The following is a 25,600-nucleotide window of genomic DNA, read 5'->3' as shown; positions in this document are numbered from 1 at the left end:
TTTGGGAAAAACAGTTTTTAACATCAGAAGAAATTGCCTCTGAATTCAGTTTAAGATGTGTTTAAGGAGCTTAAGCTATTTCTTTTAAGTTGGTAAATTTCAGGTATCAATTATATCAAGAAAATGACATCGATTTCAAGAAAATGTATTGAAAAGTGAGAAAAGAGCTTATTTCTTTTGCAATACATCCAATATGCTCAATATCAAATTCGATTGCACTATGTACATTGTACATACATACATCTCGAAAACGTTTTAATATATTTAAAAAAATGTTTTCTAACTGTTTTGCCTATTTGTACTTCTTGTATCGTTAAAAAAGTGACCTAATTGTTCTAGCTTGAAAACCTTTTCCATAACTTACAAATTCTTAAAACTAGGAGACATTTTAGATATCTTTCAAGTGCCCATCCAAATAAGTTAATATTTATAGTAAAAAATGTGCTGATGTTGGAAAATTTTCCTATCGTATAAACTTGGCTTTAAACTACAGATTTCTTGGAGAGTTTTCTTATATTTTCGTTCTGCGTTTGGAACAAAAATTGTCTTTGTTCTAATACAAAGAAACAAAAAGAAAAGAAAAAAGAAAAGGAACAACAAAAATAAACACACTAAAATCAAATGTCTTATTTTATCAAATCAAATCCACACACTGCGGTGAATTCCCGGGAGGTCTTTTTCTTCCTGTGAAGAACAGCTGGATTTTCCTCGATTATAAAAATCATACTTTTCAATGTTAGATAAAAACTCGTGTATTTAATTTTTGTTGATAATTATTTATCGTATTATAGGTGAACCTGGCAACCCTGAATGCAAATGTTTGTTTTTATGTTAATCCCATTTATCAATCATTTTGTTTACAGTTTCTACTTGAAAATGTCAAACATAGTACTTTTTCATACTCACAGTGAAATCGTTAAAAACTAATAAAAAGACCTTTCGTGATAATATTTGATCAATAAAAAAGACCTCCAATTGCTACAAAATGTCGGAAACGTACTTTTATTCCATCTATCCAACTGATAAAAATATAAAAAAGTGAAAAAATAAAATCATCATATTATGTTTCTTTCACATACAAAAATTGTTAGTTCGATTTTAGTTAATATTTAAGATTTTTCTTAAAAAAAAAAAAACAATTATAATAAACTCAAAAAGTTTGACATACCTATAGGTATAAATAAGTCAAATTTATCGAATTGAAAACGAAAAATTAGAATTGTGTAAAAAAAGAATATTACAATACCGATAACTGGATCTGAAACTGTGCATTTTGTTTGTTTTTGACTTTCACTCTTTAAGGAAAAAGTTTAGTTTTGAGTAACTATTTTTTTTTTCGCTTTCTATTTAATGGTATTTGGAGAGTTCTTTTTTAACAACAAAGTAAGTATTAAAATGAATATCAGTAAAAATTTAATATTTTATCAATCTTATAAAAGTTTTTTGTAGGATTGACAACATGCTTATTAAAGTAATTGTATGTATAAAGGTTATTATTTATTATACAAACAAAGCTGCTACGACAAAAGAGAGAGTTATAGGTTTAAAAAAAATTCTTATACATAAGTTTGTTTCAATAAATCCATATGAATGTACCTACGTATTAGGGTGTGTCACTTTTGTATGGCCGAAAAAAAGTACTCTAATTTTGCAATGTTATAGTGGTCAAAAGTTTAATTAGGGCTAAGGTTTAATAATATGTAAAAAAAATTCATAATATCTATGAAAAAATGTATTTTTTCCTTCGCTTATTATTTCGCAGCTTCTTTACTAAGTGTTCAATTCCAACATATATAAGCTTAAAAGTTTTTTCTTATAAAGATATATATTTAATATATTTGTTTTTATATTCAAACGGCGCAGTTAAAAAAAAATGTATTTCAACAATCTCTAAAAATTCAAATTTCTTCGATTTCTTCCTATATTTTGAGCGAGCGAAAGATATTAATTAAAATAAAAATTGTAAACGCAGCATTTATTTTTGATAAGTAATGTAACTTTTAAAAGCTATTACATTTGGAAATTCCATACTTTAGCATTTTGACACACCCTACAACGTGTCATGAGTTTAAATATTTTTTCCATTTGTATTTATTTTACAATCAACATCTTTCACCTTTATTTTAAGCAAGGTCATTCCATCCAAATTCCCACTTAAAAATAAAAAAAAAAAAAAAAACATAAACGAACAGCAAACAAAAATTCTATCACAATTGGAGGCAAAATTAGAATTATTATCTTGAATTATTAAATCATAAGACAATCATTCAATTAAGCCATCATCCTTCGTGTCACCCACAATGAACGCGTCATTATAAAAGGTCATACATGAAAACGCCTTCCATCTGTAAGCCAATCATGATCGTAGAATAGAACATAGGTAAATTTTTATTGCAAAACAGACCAAATATATACTCGGAATTTTTTTTATACTATTACTATTTTATTTTTTCATTTACCAAAATTTTTCTAGATTCTTTAAAAACGCAATTTCTTAACAAGCTGAAATTAGTAAATAATAACATTTGTGGTGTATTTTTATAAACCTAAATTTAAGAAATTGCAATAATTTGTTATATTTATTCGCATATTGACTTTTACTATCAGCAAACGCCAAAATTCACACTTTTAGACCGTAAGTTGTTTTGAATGAAAATAATTTGGTCAAGAGACATATAGGTTCAGAGTGTCCCAAAAGTAATACATAGTGCTAATAATCCAACTTATGGGATTGTTCATCCTGAATTCTTACGGTTTTCGATTAAAAGCAATTCTTGTGAAATTTCCAAATCTCTCTAATTTGTTTTTTGTTTTCTTTTTATAATTCTTTCACTAAAATATTGCCTTAATTGGGAAAAATAGATTAACCAAGACATTTTTTATTTTGTACGCCATTTCACTACAAATTAGGTAATTCAAAATCGAATAATGACATTGTAAAGTAATTTGAAAAATATTCCTGATCGCTATAATCTATATAACATTTAATTTATTTTTCAAAAAAATGTGGACTTTGAAAACATTAATATTTTTTCTTGGACATCTTGAGTATTTAAAAATAATTTTTTTACAATTTCTGTTTTTAAAAAAATACATAATAGTATTAAATTTTTGAGTTGCGTTTTATCTACAATGTTAAAACTTCACCCAAAAAAATGTGTTGTAGAAATGACGATGACCACCAATGTTGTAAAATAAATTAAAATTGACAACATTGAGTTAGTCGGACTTTTATTTTCAAAGAATATTTATTTATATCCGTAAAGATGTATGATTTTGGCTGCTGAAATACTAAATACATTGAAAAAAAAAAATGTTACACATACACCACGTAGACCCTTCTAAAAAAAGTTTTGTATTTTTGGGAATCATAATTTTTTGTGGGGTTTCAAAATGAATTTTAGTTTTCTAAATGCAGTATAGTAAAAAAAAATCAAAACCTACAAGGAATGGAACTACACATAGAAAAAGTTGGTTTTCTAAAAAATAACGGTTTTACGTTTTGATGTACTGTCGTAAGTAAGATCCTGCGAAACGAAAAATTTTCTCAGTCTCTAAGGTAAAAAAAATTCTTTTAGAGTGAAAAAATTACAACTAAATATACATAAGTGACAAATGCTTGACTCCAAATATTCTAGCACAGGTAAAAATTTCGTTTGACAAGCTACGCACTATGAAACGCAAAATTTTCGTTTACAATTTTGTTGCACTGGTTTCTTATGAAAGTTTTCGTTTCGCTTCAACAGCATATTAGGCTTATGAAAATAAAAAATATTTTTTGAAACGTTATTTAAGATAACTTTTTCTATTATTTGACAATTATTTTAAATATATTTGCTACCAAATTAAAATAGTAGAATATCACTTGTATAGCAATTAAATTCGGCTGATATTTAGCTTGAAACATCTGACTGTAAAATCTTCCCCTATGAAATTCTAAAATTCACTAAGCTATTTTCTATTTGGCCAAATTGATACTCTTCACTCAAATACACGCAATCCAATTAAATGTATAGCCGCACGAATTCTCTATTATTGTGTTGATATCTCATAAATACAAATTTAAATGTTCTCTCCCTATTTTAATAGAGCTTGTTACAAAAATTATGTTTTTTTTTTTTGTATAACCTAAACTATTTTTTATATTCATATATGGATATTATTTAATTTTAAGCTCAATTTCAAGTCTTAATCTAAATAAACCCCAACCCCAATCTCACCAGAGGGTGATATACCTATTCTACACCAACAAAACAAAAAAGTATATTTCTTTAGATACTTTTGTATCTACGATTGTTGATTCTAATTGTTGAGAGAGTAAAATGTATCCGTTCAATACGAATATATACGAATGTAGTCATATAGCCACCCTCTTCCACACCCAAAAAAAGTTGTTCGCAAAATTCACGATCGCTGAGCCGGACGATGACGATGACGACAACAGCGCAGCGCGACTACAACAAGTTGTATTGGTTATAAACGAAAAGTGAAAAATTCAAGTGTGCGCCCGCGGCAGCGACAAGTGTGAGAATACCACTTTGTTGAATGATTCAAAATCTGCTACTATACAGCCATCGGTCGTCGTCGTTGTTATAAATGGGCCTGGAATCAGTCGCTCTAAGTTAGTTGCGATTAAGTCGCTTTCTGGGAATATCAATTTAATTTTTTATTTTATTATAAATTTTCCGTAAACGTCTCTTATTATTGGCCGTCGTTTATTTATCGTCGCTATTCATATACGATCAGTGTTTTTAAAAACAAAGAAAATCAAAGGTCAGTCAGCTGAAAGGAATTAACAAAAAAAAAAATATCAAAAAATCTGTCGAAATTGATGAAAATTATTGAAAAAAAAGAAAATTTATGTTAATTTTGGAATAAATTTCATCTCAAATTAAAAAACAAAAAAACATTAAAAGTGAGAGTGGGAATGGAAAATCCCATTAAAGACCTATACAACTTTTATAGTGTTAATTTATTTAAAAAAATAAAATCTTTTGTGTCACACTGGTCGACAAATTATAAATCTCAAGTGTTTTGTCTTCTTTTCTTGGTTATTTTTGCAGATGTCCAAGATATTAGAAGAATCACCAAATGCTCACATTGACAAAAGCATCTTGCAACGTTACATCGATTTGCCAGTTAAAGAGAATATCGTTCAAGCCACATACGTTTGGATTGATGGCACTGGTCAAGATTTAAGATGCAAGGATAGAACTTTAGATTTTATTCCAAGCAGCCCAAAAGGTGAGTTTTCGTTTTTAAGTTTTTTTTTTCGGTTTAGTCTAGACCTAGAAGGAATAAAAAAAGGAAGACAGTGATTAAAATGTTTATTTTAGTTATGCAAATAAATTCGACAAGAAAAAAATGTAAATGAAGTGAGTTTAGTTTATTTTTTTTTTGTCTTTGTTTTTATCTTGCCGCTTCTTATCAATAAAATATAAAAATATAACAAGAACCATGAAAATGTTTAGCCTCGAGATAATATGATGGATTTCAACTGTAAATGGGTCGTAAAAGTTGAAAGTGTGGGCGTAAGATTGTGCGTTGTTTTTTTTTATGATTTTTATGAGTCGATAATATAGTAAAAAATGGTGTTGAAATATTCACATTATTATGTAACTGAAATTCATGTTTCTTTTGTTTTTCATAAACAGTGCAAAATTTTTGAGAACATTTTTATTTTCAAGTAAAGAATTTATTGATTAAGTTAAAATCAGTAAAAATAGAAAAAAAACGAGAATTTCAAAATTCGTTGGACTACATTAGATAAGACTAACTTTTTCTAGTTTTATTGACTTTTGTCTCTAAATCAAATACATTTTTTTGGAAATTTTCCATCGTATTTCTTTTCCACATTTGAAAAATTGAGAAAAAAAATCATACAAATATTAATGGAGCTATTACAATAGATAGGTTTTATAGATATGATTTTTCGTTGTTTTATAAAACATACTAAATATTCGAGCTATAATTAAGATTTGTAGTCACGGCACATGAAAAACCGTCACAGGGTGACCATTTTTTCGACTTTTTTTCAAATGCCCATAACTCCCAAAATATATGGCTGCGATTTTTTTTATCATTTTTCTGATGACTGTCACCACCTACCCTATCTACCGTTTTCGTTTCGACGTTAACTTTTGGGACACCCTGTATACCTACATAAGTATATAAGTTATAAAGATATGGCCATTTTTGTAATGATACAAAAATCGACTCTTTTTTTTAATTTTCGAGTTTGAACAATTTTTTTAAATAACTTTTTGTAGAAAATAAAATTTCGTATAGATACATTATGTATCTTTTTAAAAATGAAAAAAAAAAATTAAATAAAAAAAATTAAGAAAAACTATTGAAAAATAAAGAAAAAAACAAATTTTTGATGTTATTAATATTGCTTATCGTCGGTGAAACCAGAAAAATCTGTAACTCCATTTTTTCAAATTTTATAGGAGAGCAAAAAAACAAAATCGTTTTGAAGGCATTTGTATGAGTTTTCATTTTCTAATTTGCTAATAAAATAAAAACTATGAACTTTAAGGGGATTCTCAGTTTAAGGAACAGTAGATATCAGGTTTGTCTAACAGATGGCATTCAAATCTAATTTTCAGAACATTTGGAGTTACACACTTTTCTGGTTTCACCGACGTTATGTTTTGAGCATTCAAATAGCATTCAAAATAATTGTTAATCTATTGATAAAACTGCAAACAACCACTTGTAAAATGTGTTAAAGAAAAATGATTCAAAAATTCAAATAACAGTAGGTTTTCAAAGTCCATATTTTATCCAATTTTCAACGCTTTCTATCTTTGTGACCATCATGTTTAAAGTTAAGGCATCTTTTTTTCTCAAAACATTGTCAATATTCACCCACTTTTATGGAAGTAATGCCACAAATTTACAATGCTGCTGAAATCTCATATTTTTAATGGATTCACTGTTTCTGAGTAAAATAAAAAAATTACTTCATTAAGTTTTTGAAAAACGAAGTTCGCATTAGTTTTCGAAAAATTCTTCGTAAAATTTTCAATAAATTAAATTTATAAATGAGTTTTCAAAATACTTTTAAAAAAATTGTGAGTTTCCTCATTATTCACAAAATGATATTCCCCAAAAAAAAAAAATGTCCATCTTTAACCAAATTCTTTTAGAAATTACGAAACTAAGAGGAAGCTCATTAAGTACTTAAATTCGATTTCCATATTTTATAGACCTTACTTACAGCAACTAACTTAGGTACTTAAAAAAGGTCAAATCTTTTGATGTTTCGAATGTTTGCCAAAAACATAGATACATTTCTTTAAACTTTTTAGAGAAGCCTGCAACTAACAAACCATAGAGGAAGGAATACCTCTAATAAAGGTATTCCTTCCTCTATGTAACAAACGTTCATCAGTATTTTCTTTTCTTAAAGAATTAATTCAGATATGAAAGAAAAATTCAAAACTTAAAACGAATTTAGTCCACCCGTTAAAAACTTAATTTTAGCTGCATCTTGTGACTCAAAACAAAAAATAAAAATGATTACGCCCAGTCTGAAAATGCAAAATAATTTCAATACCTACATTTTGGCGACGAGGCGTCTGTTTAACTTAACGTTGACATAAGATAAGTAAGAAAACTGTGATTTGAATATGAATTATACACCTGACAGCAATTTGCGTCGCTCGAAGCATCTGCCATTGGCATTTTCATAGTCAGGGAATTAAGATCTTTCCATTAAGAGATAGGTTCGTACAATTCAATTACATTATAGTTACTCTCGATAAATCAGGAAAATTAGGTAATACATGCAACGATTTTTATATTACCATGATTGGGAGTAATTGTATAGCATTCGTATAGTTTGGTATGATACCTTTCACGTAAAAATGTTTTTTTCAGGCTTTTGGTATATAATTATGTTTTAATTTTTATAAAGTTAATTGAAAAATAATTGACTTATCATAAACCAATGAAAAGAGTGCCAGGATCAGATTGGCGCTTATGAGGTAAAATTTTGAACAATAAGATGTTTTGATACCTTGCAAGTTGCAACCCATAATTACATAATGTTCTGCTTCATAATACCCAAATGAAACAATTTTTGTGTTTTAGTACACCTTCCTGCTCAAATGAAATTTGTCAACCAATTTGAGACGCAAAATAAAGTTTTTCTATAATACTGAATCACCTACATGAAATGTCTTAAATTTGGTTTACTGGATTGACATTTTTCTTTATTTATTGAGTGACGTTATTGTTGTTTTTAAAAATAAATTTTCGTACCCAGATGTTTGTATGAATAAATTTAATATAATTAAATTTTGTTCCCACATTTTCTTTTATTATTGGGTGTAGTTTAATTAAGGCAGTTTTATTTTTACTTGCTCTATAGGGCAAGTATTGGTTTCGTGTAGAAAAAAAAAATCGAGGTTTTAATCAAAACCAACATTACGATTATGGAGAAGATCAAAAAAGTGGTTTTCGTCATGCCGTCCGTCGGTCTGTGCGTGTGTGCGTCTGTGCGTCTGTGCGTCTGTGCGTCCATCTGTACATCGAGCTAGGGCCTAAACGGGTGGATGGATTTGCTTGAAACTTGGTACAGATGATTTTTACGTAATTCCCTAGGTCCGTTTTTTTTATTTTTTTAATATCTCCAATTTAACGCATATCTCCCATATAACGTTTTCGAGGTATTTCAAATTTCTCGAAAACGGCTCTAACGATTTCATTTAAATTTGGTGTGCGCAGTACTCTTATTGATTCCAACATAACTGCGTTTTTAGTTTTTCTCAAAAAATGCCAAGAGCGGAAATATGGCGTTGCCGTTTTTCAAAAATTGACATGTTTTTTAAGTTCATATATTTCATCAAAGCATAAGTCAATTTTTTCAAAATTTACAGACATCATAGGTATTGAAGTGTAAAATGTAAAAAAAAATTAAAAAAAAAAGTTTTTCAAAAAATTTTTAAAAAATTGAATTTTTTTAACTTTCGATTTTTTTTTTGTTTTTATTTTTTTTTTTTTCACAAAATCTTAAATTTCCAATAAATATTTAAGATAAAGATGCTTTGAACTACAAGAGCAAGTACGTGCGACCCAGTCGTGCATTTTATTTTTAATGAAAAACATAATATTTTTTTTTTCAAATGCTAACCATTAACATGCAGTACTTTTTCTAACACAAAACAAGCAATTAAATGCTATTGACGTTTATTAAAAATTATTTTGGGTGTTTGTTGAAATAATAATGACGAATTTAAGAAGAACGCTTTTGAATTTAAATTATTTATGTATTTGGATTGGATGTCAGTTCAAAATTTAAATAAATTAATGTAGATTGATGGATGTTTTGGTTAACTTTTTGTTTGCAATAGTTCCCTAAAAAAATAAAATTCAAAAAAATTTATTTAACCGAAGTTGATTTTTAGTTATGTTTAGTAAATAATTTATTCAAACCCTAATGACTTCCCGGATCTTCATTTATTTTATATCTTTCTATGTTGTCTGCTCTTTTATTTAAAATTAAACAGGGTGTCTTCTTGACCTATTCGGTTTTTGTTAAACGAGAAGCTTTTCACTCATTCACTTTTTAATTCGATTCTTGGTCAAGGGAATGATAACCCGTATTGCTATTGTCAAATATTAATTGTAGGTTGATAAAAATTAAATTTCGATCTCTTATTAATACAAAAATTTTGAAAACAGAGAATTGATCTAACCGTTATTAATTGAAAAATTGCATTAAAAATTGACCCGTTTTCCCAAAAATATTATTTTCAAAGACAAAATTTCAGTATTTATCAACTATCAATTATTGATAGTTTAATATCGTAACACGGATGAAAATCAAACATAAAAAAACCAATCATTAGAATATTTTTTTTTTCACACAAATATAACATTTTTGAAAATAAAGTAGAAGAAAGAATTTCACACAATTCCAAAAGGAGTTATTAAAATTTTAGAGGTAAATTTACAAAATAAAACAAAAAGTATTCATTCGGAGAACGAAAACAACTTTTTCGAATTTTGAACAATTTTTTAACAGTGTATCAATAAAAATATGAAAAGTCAAAAATTCATTTATAAATGTTGCAACTTCAATTTTCTCAAAGGTTCTCCAGCTATTATTCCACATCTAATGTGTAATCATTTAATCTATCTGTATCATTCATTATCACGTGTATCATTTCTGCATTACTTAATTTATTTTTCGTTTAAATTTTTGTTATTCAAAAGAAAAACCTGAAAAAATTATTTTGCGAATTTAAAAAAACAAATACAAATTTGGTATTTGAAAACACGTTTTTTTTTATTCTAAAGCCGATAAGAAAAAAAAAAGTATTTAAACTGCCTAATTCACCGCACCGCCATCGCCATAGAGACGAGTATTAATGACAATTTTGACACAATAATAAATTAATACCACCCAGTTCCAAACAAAATGTGACATCATTAGAAACAAACTAATACAGTAAATAGTCATAAATTCATGAACAACAATGAAATTATTGCTATTTTTTTTTTCTTCTTCCTGTAATAATAGCTACAAAAAATCACCAAGTTCAAGGACTTTTCTTTATCATTGTATTATATGCGTGTGTTTTTTTTTTTATAAGCAAAGAGTTTTGTTATGAGTAATTGTTTTTGTTGTTCGTTTGTTTTGATCTCTCTAAACACCATCGAAAACAATACATAGTTTTTTTTTTACGTTGTTGGTCAAAACAAACACAAAAAGCGGCACTAGAACAAAAAAAAAAAAACTCTATCGATAGTTTTTTGAAAATGAATCACGATTGTAATTTGTTTCTATTTTAAAATTGTATTCAAGGTATAGAGGAAAAAAAAGTACCAAAAACACATTATTTAATACAATCTACAGTGAGTTGAAAAATAAAAACAGATGTAAAGATATACCTACTAAAAATGTTTACTTAAAGGAAAATATTTCAACACGAAAGTTCTATAATAGTTTGCTTATTAAAATAAAATATTAAAGTTGATTCATATAAAAATACAAATGTGGAAATGTAGATACTTTGAGTTTTCTTGGAAATTTAAAATTAATTTTAATATTTCTAGAATAAAAATAAATTAAAAAAAATATTTAATACAGATTTAGGGGAGAACTGAGCAGTTTTTAATAAACGGCAATATTCTTAATTTCAACTTATTCATTTATGTAAATTGATTTTTTTTTACAAATATTTAAGGCTTGTACCTGATTTTTTTGTAAAATTTTGTTTTAACATTATATTTAATAAATTAAAATAAAAAAATCAATATTCAAAGAATACTTTACTTATTTTAATTTTGTTTAAAATTTCAATTTTATTTTAAGAAACAATTCTATACCTTTTAATACCATATTTATTGAAAAAAAAGCAGTGTGTCACTTATGTACATCTCCTCCAGACAAGTTCGATTGTAATTAATGTTCAACTTTTTTATTTATTTTGTTTTTTTGTATCTGAAACTGAGACATAAGGTTTTGGTAGAAGATATAATTATTGTTTATTTTTGTTTAAAGTTGATTTAAGTTGAAAAGTTAAAACTTGTAATACAACTTCTCACCATTAAAAATGTGGTCATCTTGCTTGTTATTAGTTCGTTTATATTTAACTTAACAAAAAAAAAAACACACTTAACTTGTCTGAAAAAGACTTGTGTGGTTAATCAAGTTATGTGTGTAGGAGCGCAAATTAATTTACTTGTTTTATTTTTTTAAATTTAATTCTTTATAATGTAGTTTGTTAAACTAAATGTTTTGTTTTTATTTTTATTTTTTTAAAACCTTGAAGGTCGATAAGAAATCAGTAGATTAATTCCTACACAATATTATGCATGATAGCACGTTTATTCAACACGTGCATATATTTTTGTTTTCTGTTTAGGGGAGAGTGGGGCCAAATGTAACACTTTTTTCTAAAATCGATGGTTCTCCTACAAATTTGAAAGTGGGTCAACCAGACCTTTTTTAAATTAAAGACCCATGTTTTAGCTCCAAGATCCATCATAAAAATTTAGCAAAACATAACGGTAATGTTGAAAAATATAGCTTCCAAAAAAAAAATCGTGTTGTTTCAACTTACCCCACATACGGGGCAAAGTGTAACACATACCGGGGTAGGTTGTACCAAGAACTAAAAATAAGAGAAAAATACCTTTATTTGTTTATATTTATTTGTTTTTAATTAATAACAATAAAAACAAATCTTAGTCATGAAATTTTGGTGCAAATTTGTAAAAAGTGGAGCAAATCCAAGATTTCCAGAGAAAATTTGACAGTAGTCTTAAATAAAAGTTATTCGAATTCATAAATTGTTTTATAAGCTTTATGAATTCAAATGGTGGTTCAAAAATGTGTTTCCAATTTCAAAATAAATACAAATTCAATTACAAGCATTCATATTCAGGGTTGTTAATTATATTAGGTAAACAGTTTTTCAGTATAGGTAGGTTTTTACATGGTACAACTTGCCCCGGAAAAATGTTACAACTAGCCCCAGCATGAAATTTGGCACATAAAATCAATTTAAAAAAAAAGCGAAACTGATATAGACATAACACATACACGCAATTTGAGCCAAAACACGGTTGCATATAACAAAAAAACACTTAGCACTCTATCTTTTTCGGGTAAAGAGGTAGACCAAAAATAAAATTAAAAAAAAAAGTTACAAACATGCATTTTTTGGGCACCACTAGTGTAACTTCTCACCCTGTCGTCTAATCTTCATCTGAAGAAAATGTGCCGGTAGATATTCAAAAATTGAGCATTTTTCTCCTTTACGCGTTTCTTAATATTGAAAGGAACATCGCTTTTTTTAGCTGTTAATTCTTACCCCTGTTACATTTAGCCCCACTCTCCCCTACATAATACCTATTACTTGGATACGAAACTACTTAATACGAACAGAACATATAAGTAGGAATAGCGTCTCAATACCGGTATTTTTTTATACAACTAAGTATATTTTTTTTGCTAGTAATTTTGACTTCGATTCCGACAGAATTAATTCGCAGTAGTAGCAAAAAAAAAAAAAACGGCTGCATAGCGATGATGATTAATGGATGCATTCAAGTGAATATATACAATTTTAAATGAATCCATTGCGTATTGATTTATTATAACTTTCAATGATCTTGTGTAAGTTACGAACACATGATATTTTAACTTTGCAATTATTTGTAAGCTTTATATATCATATTAGGAGATGATTGCAAAATTTTAAATACCTACATGTTCTCAAACAGTATTTGCAAATGTTTGCCAAATTATCCAATTTTAATTTTGCTTTTAAGAACTTGCCATTTAGATTCTAAAATGCATCCATTGATACAGAATTGCTTTGGCACTTGGGAATCTAACCATTGTATAAAAATGACAAAGTTGTAAAATATCTTTGATGATCTTTTTTCTTGGATGCAATTAATGAAAACTCTAATTTATCTTTTTGCTACCCTACCGCCGCCGCCGCCGGCGCCGCGTCGGTTTCTTTTCAACTTTTTCAGGATTTTTTTTATTCGAAAAATTTCAAATCTATTAAAATTGAAAATTAGCATATTTTTTTAAATTAATTAATACATTTAATAAGTTTTTAATGTAGTATTTTTTTAAGTTATTTTCTGTTGATTTATTAAATTTATTAATTTTAATTATAAAAAATATGTTAAATCAATTTCAAAACTAAATCAAATACAAAAAAATCCTGTGGAAGCTGGAAATAAATCGACAGCGACAGAGAACAAAAAAGATGAATTAGTTTTCATTAATTGCTTTCAAGAAAAAAAGATTATCAAATCCCAAAAAAATTATATAACTTTGAAATTTAATCATATGATCAAATATCGTCACACAAATGATGGATAAACTTAATTTAAAGTCTGCTGACTAGGTTGAGTGTACCAATGACATTTTTTTTTTCAAAGTAGAAACTTTTTGTGGATCAGTAAAAAAAATTGATATATTTGGCATAAAGGGTTATTGTACTTTACATTTTTAATACTTATTCAAGTTATAGATGCAACTATTCGTAATCTTATTTAAAAAATAAAAATATAGACAAAATACTACTGAGTTTGAAAATGCACACAAAATTAGTTTTTGACCAAACTAAAAGTCCAAACTGAAGTCCTTAACCACACAAAACGTCAATTGGTTTCATAATTTTAAGATTTTCCTTTACCAACAATTTTTCAAATTAAATTTTTTTTTTTTTCAAATTAATAATTTTTGTAAGAAAAAATGAAAATAAATTAACCAATTGTCGTTCGGTGAGTCTTTGTTTTTGTTTTTTCTTTTTTAAAAGATAAAATAATCAGTGTGTTGCCTTGGCCGAGTGGTGCTCAGAGAAGTTCTCGCGAAATTTTGACGATACACCCTTTTTTACATGCTTTATATGCTAGCTTCTAAACCAAACAAAAATTTTAAACTCGCATTATTTGTTGAGCTAGTCAAAAACAAGCAATTTAGGTACAAATAGTGTCAAAAATCACAAAATCACAAAAGTTACAATTTTAAACAGTTTAGATTTTTAGATTCTCGTTAGTTTAATTTCGGTAGAAATGTGCTGAATAACGTCTCAAATTCTTAAATGAACATATCTTAAAAAAATAAAGTTAGTAAAACTGAGAAAGCTCATCCAAAGTTTTCTCAGATTGAAGAAAAGTGAAGAATTTTTGCTATAAAATTCTATACAGTTCACAGGTTACTGATATTGCTGAGATCTCTGCCATTTCATAAACCTGAACGGACTAAATAAACTAAATAGAAAACCAGAAAACACCTATATTCGTATAAAATTGATAACTACTTGGGTGTGTCAAATTACAAAAGTATGCTGATAACAAGAATGTTTACTAACTAAATTTCATTTCTTTATTACATCTCTATTTAGATTTCTTACAAACCTCAAAACTAACAATTCAATTGAGCAACAATATGTATATAAATTTTTTTACACAACAATACACATAACAATAGAAGTAACTATAACTAGGTACTCAAATTATAAATGACTTTTACATTCCTAACAAACTACTGTTTGACAAGTTATAATGATACAAATTCATTCATAGAATAAAAACTGGTAGATCTAGCTCTGTTTCCCTTTTCAATTATATCGAAGTTATTAACGGTAGCTACGTGAATTTAGGTAGATACAAATATAAATAATAATTTTTAATATCACGTGCCACCACAAAACAAGTGTAACTTATCTGTGTAAACTTTAATTATTTATCTCGAATAATTCTCTCCAACAACGAAAGAGCCTTGCACTTGAGCTCAGAATAAATGCCTTGAAAAAAAAGTTGCATAAACTGATTAGAATGAGCGTGCTATTTACACAAACAATTATTCATTTTGACACAAAGGTGATAATATCAGCTTACTTTTGGAGAAGTCCAGACTATTGTCATCATAATACTCAAGTATATAAAGGCTTTTATTGTAATCTTATAATTGCTTAAGTGCAACAATAATTATAAATAGCTATAAGCATTGTGCGGGCTTATAGTCTCTCAAGTTCAAAATAATTTATTTATGGTTGAAAAGACTCTACTATATAAAAGTTTATTTTTTTAAGTTCGTTTACTTGGAAACAATGACGTCCCGATAGGAATCCTATCTGGTTTCAAATAAGGTAAAAACCGACTCTTGAAATTCTTCCAGAAAAATATTGCATTGAGGCCTTTGCACTACAAATTCCAGCCTTGTCTACAGATTAGTATATTTACATATTTTTTTTTAATTTTTTTTTTGTTTTGTTAGCTGAGACTAGAGAGGGACACTTGTAGAATCTTTATTATCTGCATATGGAACTCAATTCAACAAGTGCATTGCAGTAGCATTCACGAGCAATATAAAATAAAAAAAAAGAGGAGCTTTGCCAGGAAATAATGATACGCTAGATATAAAATGTACCTACTTAAATAATTTATTGTAATTTTGTTTTTGTTTTTGTTTTTGAAGGTCGTTTGGGTTGCATGCATGTTGAATAGTAAATTTATTTTTTGCTTTTATTAATCATGTAACAACAACACAATATCACCATTAATATCATTGCGCACACTGCGCTGATGGTTTGTGTGCCGTCATTGACATGACAGTTCATATGACGGTAATTTTATCTGGTTATTATTGTTTTTTTAGTGGTAGATTTAAACTGAAGAGTTTTGTTGTTCTAGTTAAGGCAATAAAACAAAAACATTTCATATAGACATTCTTATTTAAGTTCACATGATAAGGGTTGCTTGAATTTATTAAATTTATTTGTGACGGCTTTTTGTAGTATTTTTTTTAGGGATCGGACCTTTACAATGTTTTGAGGGAAATGAAAAGGCGCCGAAACAATAAAATTTAAGGTTCTTTTTTCTATAGGGGATTTTTGTGTGTTGTTGCCACAATGTTCCTGTGTTCCGTTTATTTGTTTTAAGAATCTGATTTTATGAATTTTATAATGCTTTTTTGTTTGAAGCAATAACTTGGACAGTAAAATTGGTACCACTTTTTTTATTCTATCCAAGTCGTTATTTCTTGTGAAAAATTAATTTTTTTAAATAAAAAACTCAAGATTTTAGAATTTTAAAATTTACAGATTGTTAAAGGCTAATGCGTTTCTAACATTTTACATTTTATTCGCAAGGCGTTTTCTGAATGTTTTTTGTGGTCATCGTTGAGTTGTCGCTTTTGTTTGGGAAAGCCTTACAATGATTCACAGTGGTGACGATTTTCATTTCATAAAATTCATAACTTTTGAACAGTTTAAGATATTTTGAGTTGTTTTTAAATAAAATTGAAACATAGAGCTATAAACTTTATAACAAAAGAAATTTGTTTGTTGGTTAATTAGAATTATTTGCTTTTAAATTGGGAAACGGGTCGTTATTCTGTATTCCAAAATTCTACATGACCAAAATAAAATACATAATGTATCTGAATAAAAAGTTCTAAATAAACATAATTCTGTGTTCCATTATTCTACTTTTCGAAATTCTGTCATTCCAAATCTCTACATAAAAACTCACAGTTATAAACGGATTTTTGAATTGTCTGTTGAACAGTTTGTGTTATATTAACAAAGTAACATGGTATATAAAAATACTTTCAATAACCAAAAACAAATAACCAAATGAATAACATGAACAAGATTCCTGGCTAACCTTCTTAAATAGTCTACGTTACTTAATAATTTTAGGCTTTTCATTAAACTACTACTTTCTGCGAATAAAAGTAACAAATGTCTGTATACCCCAAAATCCTGTAAATGATAAACAAAAAATTCTTTTTGATAATGAAAAAAGTGCGCACTTCTAAAATTCTTTAAATACACAGAATTTTAGAATAAGGAATTTGGAATTTACAGAATTTTGGAAGCCGAATTTTAGCACATACAGAATTTTGTATTCAGCCCTTTAAATTGGTAATGAATCAAGGGTTTCATAAGAGATGAATGAAAAATATTATGACAAAAGTGAAAAAAAATCATACTTTTCACATACATATGTATATTGTATATGTATGCTAGTTTGTCTGAATTTCTCGTAAACGACTAAGCCGAATTAAGCACCTAAAAGCCCGTTGTTATCAAATGGAATACTTCGTTTCTTTGTCAAAATCGTTTAAAACTGTTTAAGTAATTTTTGAATAATCTATTAACGATTCTTATGCTTTGAATCACAATTTGCATCAGAAAAATAGTTTTACTTCACATTTTCAATAATCATTTTTAGCAAAAAAACAAAACCGACTTCCATGGATCAAAACTGGGTTTTATGGTTTTTAAAATAGTTCCTATGGCAAAAAGTGAACGAAATTGAAATGGGACCACACTGCAGCCACCAGCTATCCAATACAAAAAGAATTATCAAAATTGGTTCACTCAGTCTAAAGTTATGCGGTAACAAACATAAAAAAAAAAAAAAAATACAGACGAATTGAATACCTCCTCCTTTTTGGAAGTCGGTAAAAATGTTTGTTCAAATATTATAACAACCCAGCTTTTTTTTGTAATAATTCGGATGATATCTTTCATTGGTTGTTAATATGTTACCTGCGCATTTTGTACATCATGTTTAAATCTTCTCATATACTGATGAGATATAGTAAACGGAAATCCATGAACTTACTTTATAAACGCATATTTTTTATTCTTCTTATTGCATATTTGTTTTAATTTTCGATCATAGGACATTCAACTACGTACTAGAAAATATTGACATTAAAAGTTCTGATTGTATTGCTATGAATATAGTTCAAAACCCTTAAGCCAACACACTATACAAAAAGAGTAATTTCTGGTAACACGTGATACTATTTATTTACACTTTATTGTTTGTTTCTGATAACATTTAAGCTAAATATTACATCATTATTGTTTTCATTTTACAACAGCTGTTCAAGTGCACTTATCTGGTGTAGACGTTCATTGCTTCCTTCAACATTCAAATATTTGTCACTTTAAAAGATAATATAGTACTCGTATAGTTATAGAACTATAAAGAGAAGCTATAAGTTTTTGCTGAAGAACATAGTAAATTTTAGTGTTTAACTAAACATATCGTTTCAATAATAGAGATAAGACAAAAATAGATTTTTTTTTTTTGCTATTTAAAGATTTTTTTTGTAAACAAATACAGAGCCTCTCGATTTTTTTCCAATGCAGAAAATTTCACTAAATAATCAATGCACTCTGCGTGTTTAATGACATCACTCACCTTACGTCATTATATGAACCAATATTGTATGCATATTTCTCTATGAGCAGGAGCACGAATAAATCTTTTTTATAATAATCGATTTCTTTGTTTTAAAATAAGTATTTTATTCATAATGGAAAATTCCCATAATTTCTGTTTATAAAAAAAAAAATTATTAGAAACAAAAAGATACAGTACAGGCTATCAAATTGGACAATCTTTTTTCGATTTTTTTTATTTTGTAAGCTTCGTGCTTGTGCTTGAATCCTCATAAAAAATGATCTAGTTCCTATGTGTTCTTTATGTGTTAAAACTAATCCTCAAAAAAAAAAAATAGTTTCATCAATAATCTCAGTTTTTATTAATATAATGATTTAATTCGGAGATAAATCAGTACTAAACTGTACCAAACAGTACTAAAAAAACTGGCCTTTGTTATAACTTCAAATAAGCATCTATTATCTAAAAATAACAACTTAGATTCCTTCCTAACAAAAGTTTTTTTTGTTAAAATATGTACACAAAATACATTTATATGTATAGATGTTCCATTTGACAGGTTGTACTGTATTCCTTAAACAATAAAAAAAAAAAAAAACAATCCCAACAATGGCCTATTGCCAGATCTTTGTTAAGAAAAAAAAAAAAATATTCAAGGTGCAAAATCCATTCCAAGTGTCATTGACTTCATGTAATGCGTGTTTAGATTCTGTGAGAACAATCTAATAGCTTTTTTTTGTTCCGAAACAATAAATTTCATATCAACAGAGATTTTAAATTTATTTTTAGAAACGTCTCTCTAAAAATCATTTCGAGATGACGAGAATAAAAAAAATAAATTATCAAAATGTACATACAACTCTTTGTCGTCATAATAAAAGTTCAACAAATGACATTTTAAAGACAAAGTTTCATTCATGATAGGCGTGCACTGACAACAACAACAACAATGCATTCAATATCATCTTTGCTGATATAGAAAAGAACAAGTTAATCGCGCGCGCACTCGCTCGCTTGCCGCTCTAGCCGCCTACATTATTATTATTAGTTTGTATTTGATAGCATTTTTAGTATTAACACGCGCACACATTGGTAACAAAGAGCTTGATAATTTTTTTTGATAATTTTTTGTGTATTTGAAATAATTCAACTTTTGAACAAAATAATTTTTCTGTTAATGTACCATTTAGGGAAATTTTTTAAATTAATGTAAGTAAAAAGCTTTCAATGTTGTCAGGTCTTACCAGCAAGTTCTTTGAGGCTGAGGCTAAATTTGTTCTTGTTTTGGCCCAAGATCCCGCCACTAAGCGATCTTAACTCATCGATTTAAAAAAAAATGTCTATGGATAAGATACTGTCGAGATGAGCAAAATGTGATAGAGTTGCCGCCATATACCAATGCAGAATTATATTTAATTAATAATTATTATTTGATACAATGCTAACACAAATTTCGAGTTAGTTTTTCAAAGAGTATTTGTTGAACAAAATTGATTTTGATCCTAATTTTGACTCATTGGACTTTAAGTTCTGCGGTGCTCCAGAAAAGTTATTATTCTTTTCATTCTTGTTTATTCAGTATAAAATTCCGATTCCTTTGTTCAGGTTAGTCAGTTGTTCAATTCATGCAAAAAAAAAAACAAGCATATTATTCCACATTAAATTAAGCGGATTTCAGCATGTTTTTTTTGCCAAGATGACTTCCGTCTTAAATTAAGCGGACAAATCTTCTTACTTTCTTGAATGCGCAAATTTAAAAGAAATCCACTTAATTTAAGCGGAAAATCATCTTATTTGTATATGGAAACATTTTAGTAAAAAAAAAGAGAGAATACCTATATGTATCAAAAAAAAAATTTATACGAAATTCTAAGAAAAATAAAATGTGCAGGAAAAAATTTATTTTGTTAATTTCATATGCACTAAGCAATTTATTGTTCCTCGAAGTATATCTAATAAAAATACAAGCGAAAATAATTCCGCTTTCCGCGCTTTCCAAATTTCACACCCCGAATTTTTACTTCTGCTTGCGCAAGGAAAATGTTAAGATAATCAAAAATGACTTTACGATAAAAAATCAGTTCGTCTGTACAAAGAGATACAGCCTGAAAGGAAGGGTAGATTCAATTAAACTTGGTATGTAGTAGACAGAGAGATTCTTTTTGGAATAATTTTTTACGGAAAATAACAAACTTTAGAAAAGTATAATTATACAGCCCTATTCTGCTGTTCCCGTGAATCTCAGATCCGATTCACACATTCGGTTCACTTTAACTCTACCTTGCCATCCTGCTATCCATCGGGTAAACTGCATTATCATCCCTCAATTTGACGTCCAGGTGAACGTCAAATTAAAAAAAAAATGGCGACGAAGTAAATTGAAAGGAACAAAAAATTTTTTGTTTGTGTTTATTTGCATAGAAAAAATAAAAGCAGCCGATTAAATGTTAAGAAATAATTAAACATTTATGAAAAGTGGCATTTTGCTTAATTTCAACGATGGTGAATTTATTTTTACAAACAAAAGTGACAGATCCGCAACATTTTTTATGCGGATTGCAAATGTATGGAGCAAGTTCATTCACGTGATTAGTGGAATACTGAACAACATTACCGATATTACCGACGTGAGTTTGGATTCCCCCCGATGAATAGCAGAATGGTAATTGGTGAATATTTAGCGATTTTTCCCCCCGATGGATAGCAGAATAGGGCTGATAATCTTAAATTGCTCTTACGATTTTGTTAAAAAATGCATGTATTAGTTTTAAAGCAACGTTTATTTTTCAATAAAAAAAAAATTTCTTGGAACCATTTTTTTTATTTCTGAGTTTCTCCCAAAAGACTTATTATTTTTCATTTTTTAACGCAAAACCATTTATGTAGTTTAAATGAGGAGCTCAGAACTAAAACGGCCTAACCCACATTTTCAAAAAAATCAAACTGAGTACACAAATCGAACGGCAATAAAACAATTTATAATATAAAAATACATCCCCATTAAATTACATTAAATAGAGTTAAAATTAGAGCCAAAAACTTTTGTCACTCTAGTGGACGCCATTTTGGCTTCGGCGACAAAATTGCCTAAATCATTTATAGCAAATGTAGTTTCGGAATAAAAAAAATATCAGACCTTAGCCCAAAAGTATAGCCAACACTCCTAACTAAAAACAATTACAAACTAAGTATTGAATAATATTTTTTTTATAACTTTTACAAGCCAACAAAAAAGAAACCCTGAAAATATGATTTTCTTTAAACTCGTTTTTCTCAAAACGAAATTTTGTGGGTTAGGCCGTTTTGGCGCTGAGCGCCTCAAATATAAATCAACTTTTTGTTTGAGTAAAAAAAAATATTTGTTTTTTTTTTTCAAAATCACAGTTTCGAATTTTCACGAAATTTGGGTTTGAAGTATGCATTAATATTATTAATAGTAATTTAAAAAAATGTCGTTTTTTTAAATATATGTTTTATTTTTTGGAGCTCAATTTCTTTCAAAAATTAGTTGTTGTTTTTTTTTAAAACGAATTCTATTATTTTTTGTTCATAAACATTTACCGTATGTATTTGTATGTATATAAAGAGAAGTTTTACAAAATTAACCAACTTGGTCTATAAGCATTTTCTCACACCGATTTTTGTTCAACTGTGTTGAATAAAAAAATACTATAGCATGTAAAAAAATGATACTACATAGAAGAAGACATTGAAATCCATAAGTTGTTATATTCTCACTATTAAATACCTCCCTTCACTTAGACATGGAATATAAATATTTAACTTTTAAAACAAAATAAAACAAAAATGTATGGCGTATACGTACTTTTTTATGATTTTTTTTTGCGTTTGGTAAAGTTCCCAAAATTCGTTTTTTTAATTAATCAAAGCATAAAAACTCCAAATGCAATACATATTGTTAAGATCAAGATAATTTGTGGGTCCCTGCCGCCCATTACTTGTTGTCTTTTCTTTTACTCTTTTTGAAATGCCTTCGATTAATGTTGGTCGGAGAGAAAAGGTGTGTAGGCAGCAAATATTCAACTTAAATAATTTATTTTTAAAAGATTCTTTATTAATCTTTTCCAATTTGGAAAAAAAACCTTTCTTTTAAGCTTTCAGTTCTTAAAATTAATGATAGTGATTACTATTCGTGTAGAATTTTCTGAACAAATCATTAAATTAATTGACTTTACCTTAAGCAATATTCTTGAACAGATTTTAAAATTTAAGTTATTGTTGAAGTGTGATACTTTTATAAACAGGTTTCTGTTAAGATTGAGCTAAACAAAAAACTTTCTGTCAATACGTGCTTGAGCATTATATCAAATTAATCACTGTCAAGTTGTCTCAAACGAAAATAACAAAAAGAATGTAAATCAAACTTGTTTTTATTACTATTAACTAATTTGTATTATTTTTGTTTTCTTTGTAGATTTACCAATTTGGAATTACGATGGAAGTTCAACTGGCCAAGCTAAAGGTTCAAATTCAGACACTTATCTACATCCCGTAGCAATTTACAAAGATCCATTCCGCCGAGGCAACAACATTCTAGTTATGTGTGATACATACAAGTTTGATGGTACACCAACCGAAACAAACCATCGCAAAAGCTGTTTAGAGGCTATGGATAAGTGTGCCGCTGAAGAGCCATGGTTTGGCATCGAACAAGAATATACATTCCTTGATTTTAATGGTCATCCATTGGGTTGGCCAAAGAATGGTTTCCCTGGACCACAGGGACCATATTATTGCGGTGTTGGAGCTAATAAGGTGAGATTTTATAATAGATAAGTTTACTTAAGTTTTGGATGAAAGGGTGTTTTTTTTTCGAGGATAGAATAAATTCTGTAATAAGTCCCAAATACCCAAATGATTCGTGTAGAACGTCTAGGAACTTTATTATAAACGTTCAATTTGTCATCCAAACCAAAATAAAATGAGGAGTTATCTTGGAGTATCTATGGAGGCCAAACAATTATTTATGGATGAAAGGTTGCTTTCAAGCTAGCGAAATGTAGCGAAAATTTGATTCGGAGTTATTTTTGTTTCCTTCATTACAAAAAAAAACACCCTTTTACCGAGAGCCTTATTTTATTTCTGTTCCCGTAAATCATTAACTTTTTGGGACTTATAACATCTTCGAAAAATCAGCCTTTAACCCAAAATAATTATTTTAAATCTTAAAAAAATGAAATTTGTGTGTTTTTAGTTGTTAAAAAAATTCCTATAAAGAGTCTTTCGGTTCATTTTTCCTATTCCTCTTCTTATGTAAAACTTTTGTGTGAGACTTCACGTCAAAACATTTTCTAAAGCAATTCCGGATTGCTTTTCAAACAAAGTAGAATTAATCAGTAAATCGTTAAGTTTCTTTGAAGATTTGTAAACGGGGAACCAAGACTTAAATCCTTTCTCGCTTTCTTGTTTGTTGCTTTATATTTACTCTTATTATTCAAACTTGCAACTCAAATCTAAATAAAATTGTCTCTTTCTTTAAGGTTTATGCCCGCGATGTTGTTATGGCTCATTATAAGGCTTGCTTATACGCTGGAATTAAGATCTCTGGCACCAACGCTGAAGTTATGCCAGCTCAGGTAAGAATCTCATAGCCAAGAATCTCAAGAAAAAATAAGTTTTAATAAGTATTTAATCGTTTTTAGTGGGAATACCAAGTAGGACCATGCTTGGGCATTTCTATTGGTGATGAATTGTGGATGTCAAGATTTTTGCTTCACAGAATTTCTGAAGAGTTTGGTGTAAGTTTATTTAAAATCTTTACAAGTACAAAAAATGTTAGAATAAAATATTTAATTCTTTTAGATTATTGCCACTTTGGACCCCAAACCAATGCCAGGTGACTGGAACGGTGCTGGAGCTCACACAAACGTATCAACATTGGCTATGCGAAACGATGGCGGAATCAAGTAAGGCTTTTAATTGATACAATTCCCTTGAAAGACATACTAAAAACAATATTTTTTTCTTACTTACAGGGAAATTGAGAAGGCTGTTCAAAAGCTCTCCAAATGCCATGCCCGTCATATTCGCGCATACGATCCCAATCAAGGTAGGGATAACGAACGTCGTCTAACTGGACTCCACGAAACAAGTTCAATCAATGACTTCAGTGCAGGTGTTGCAAATCGTGGTTGCTCCATTCGTATTCCACGTGGTGTTAGCGATGATGGAAAGGGTTACTTTGAGGACAGACGTCCAAGTTCAAATTGTGATCCTTATTCCGTTTCTGAGGCTATTATCAGGACAATTTGCTTAGATGAATAAAGAAAAAAAAAAAAATACTTCAGTATGTAAACAAATAATACGGCATAGAAGAAGACATTGAAATCCATGCGCGTGTGGATCGCGTGTGTGGAAATATATACCTAGTTTATTATTAGGATTTTTAAAGTTGTTATATTCTCATTATTAAATATCTCTGTTCACTTATATTCTTATGCATGGAATATAAATATTTAACTTTTACAACTAAATATAATAATTGTTGTTTTTTTTTTCGTCTACAGAAATTATTATGTATGTCTAGTAGCTTCATTCAATTTGCAATTAAAGTTTTATTTAAAAGCAAAAGGAGTTGTATTTTAATTTTTGAGTGTATGGCGTATACGTACTTTTGTATGTATATTTTTTGCAGATTGAATTTTGTATATCATAATTGATTAAAGCAAAAACATTGGGATCGTTTAGAGTCAAAACGGGAAAGAGATTATTGAAGAAATAATTTGGAATGTATAATGATGATGTTTAATGGATTATTTTTAATAAGCATAGTTTTTTAGGAGAAATAAAACATTTAATTATTTCTGATTGCAAATACCTATTCCTCTTTAAGTCTCCAAAAATCGTGATCGAAGTAAACGTAATTAATCGCAACAAATCGAAGACATAT

The 25,600-nt window shown here is 28.2% G+C and overlaps 1 protein-coding gene and 1 long non-coding RNA gene across 3 annotated transcripts; one reads left to right on the top strand and one right to left on the bottom strand.

Moving 5' to 3' along the window:
* The first annotated feature begins 1,335 nt into the window (after positions 1-1,335).
* LOC129909085 (glutamine synthetase 2 cytoplasmic) lies at positions 1,336-25,192 on the top strand. Of its 2 annotated transcripts, none has more exons than XM_055986037.1 (7): positions 1,336-1,383; positions 5,064-5,244; positions 23,126-23,466; positions 24,192-24,287; positions 24,354-24,449; positions 24,514-24,617; positions 24,687-25,192. In XM_055986037.1, exons 1-7 carry the CDS (start codon positions 1,351-1,353, stop codon positions 24,973-24,975), a joined length of 1,140 nt encoding a protein of 379 aa, XP_055842012.1. In that variant the 5' UTR covers positions 1,336-1,350; the 3' UTR covers positions 24,976-25,192. The 2 variants fall into 2 exon arrangements, with proteins under 2 accessions (XP_055842012.1, XP_055842013.1); XM_055986038.1 differs by lacking the exon at positions 1,336-1,383 and adding an exon at positions 4,610-4,773.
* Positions 5,084-20,092, bottom strand: LOC129909086 (uncharacterized). Its single transcript, XR_008771407.1, has 2 exons — positions 19,935-20,092; positions 5,084-5,288 (listed from the first exon to the last, which is right to left on the bottom strand). It is a non-coding gene; the product is annotated as an uncharacterized LOC129909086 (long non-coding RNA).
* Positions 25,193-25,600: the final 408 nt, after the last annotated feature.

Source organism: Episyrphus balteatus, chromosome 2 (genome assembly GCF_945859705.1).
Source record: "Episyrphus balteatus chromosome 2, idEpiBalt1.1, whole genome shotgun sequence".
Lineage (NCBI taxonomy): Eukaryota > Metazoa > Arthropoda > Insecta > Diptera > Syrphidae > Episyrphus > Episyrphus balteatus.
Note: the sequence above shows the minus strand (reverse complement) of the source record. Positions and strands in the feature narration are given on the sequence as shown.

Excerpts from the sequence above, each read along its gene's own strand:
- LOC129909085 (XM_055986037.1), top strand. The coding sequence starts at position 1,351 with ATGGTATTTGGAGAGTTCTTTTTTAACAACAAA. Across the intron at positions 1,384-5,063 it reads AGTTCTTTTTTAACAACAAA|ATGTCCAAGATATTAGAAGA; the intron begins GTAAGTATTAAA and ends TTATTTTTGCAG. Across the intron at positions 24,450-24,513 it reads GAATTTCTGAAGAGTTTGGT|ATTATTGCCACTTTGGACCC; the intron begins GTAAGTTTATTT and ends TAATTCTTTTAG.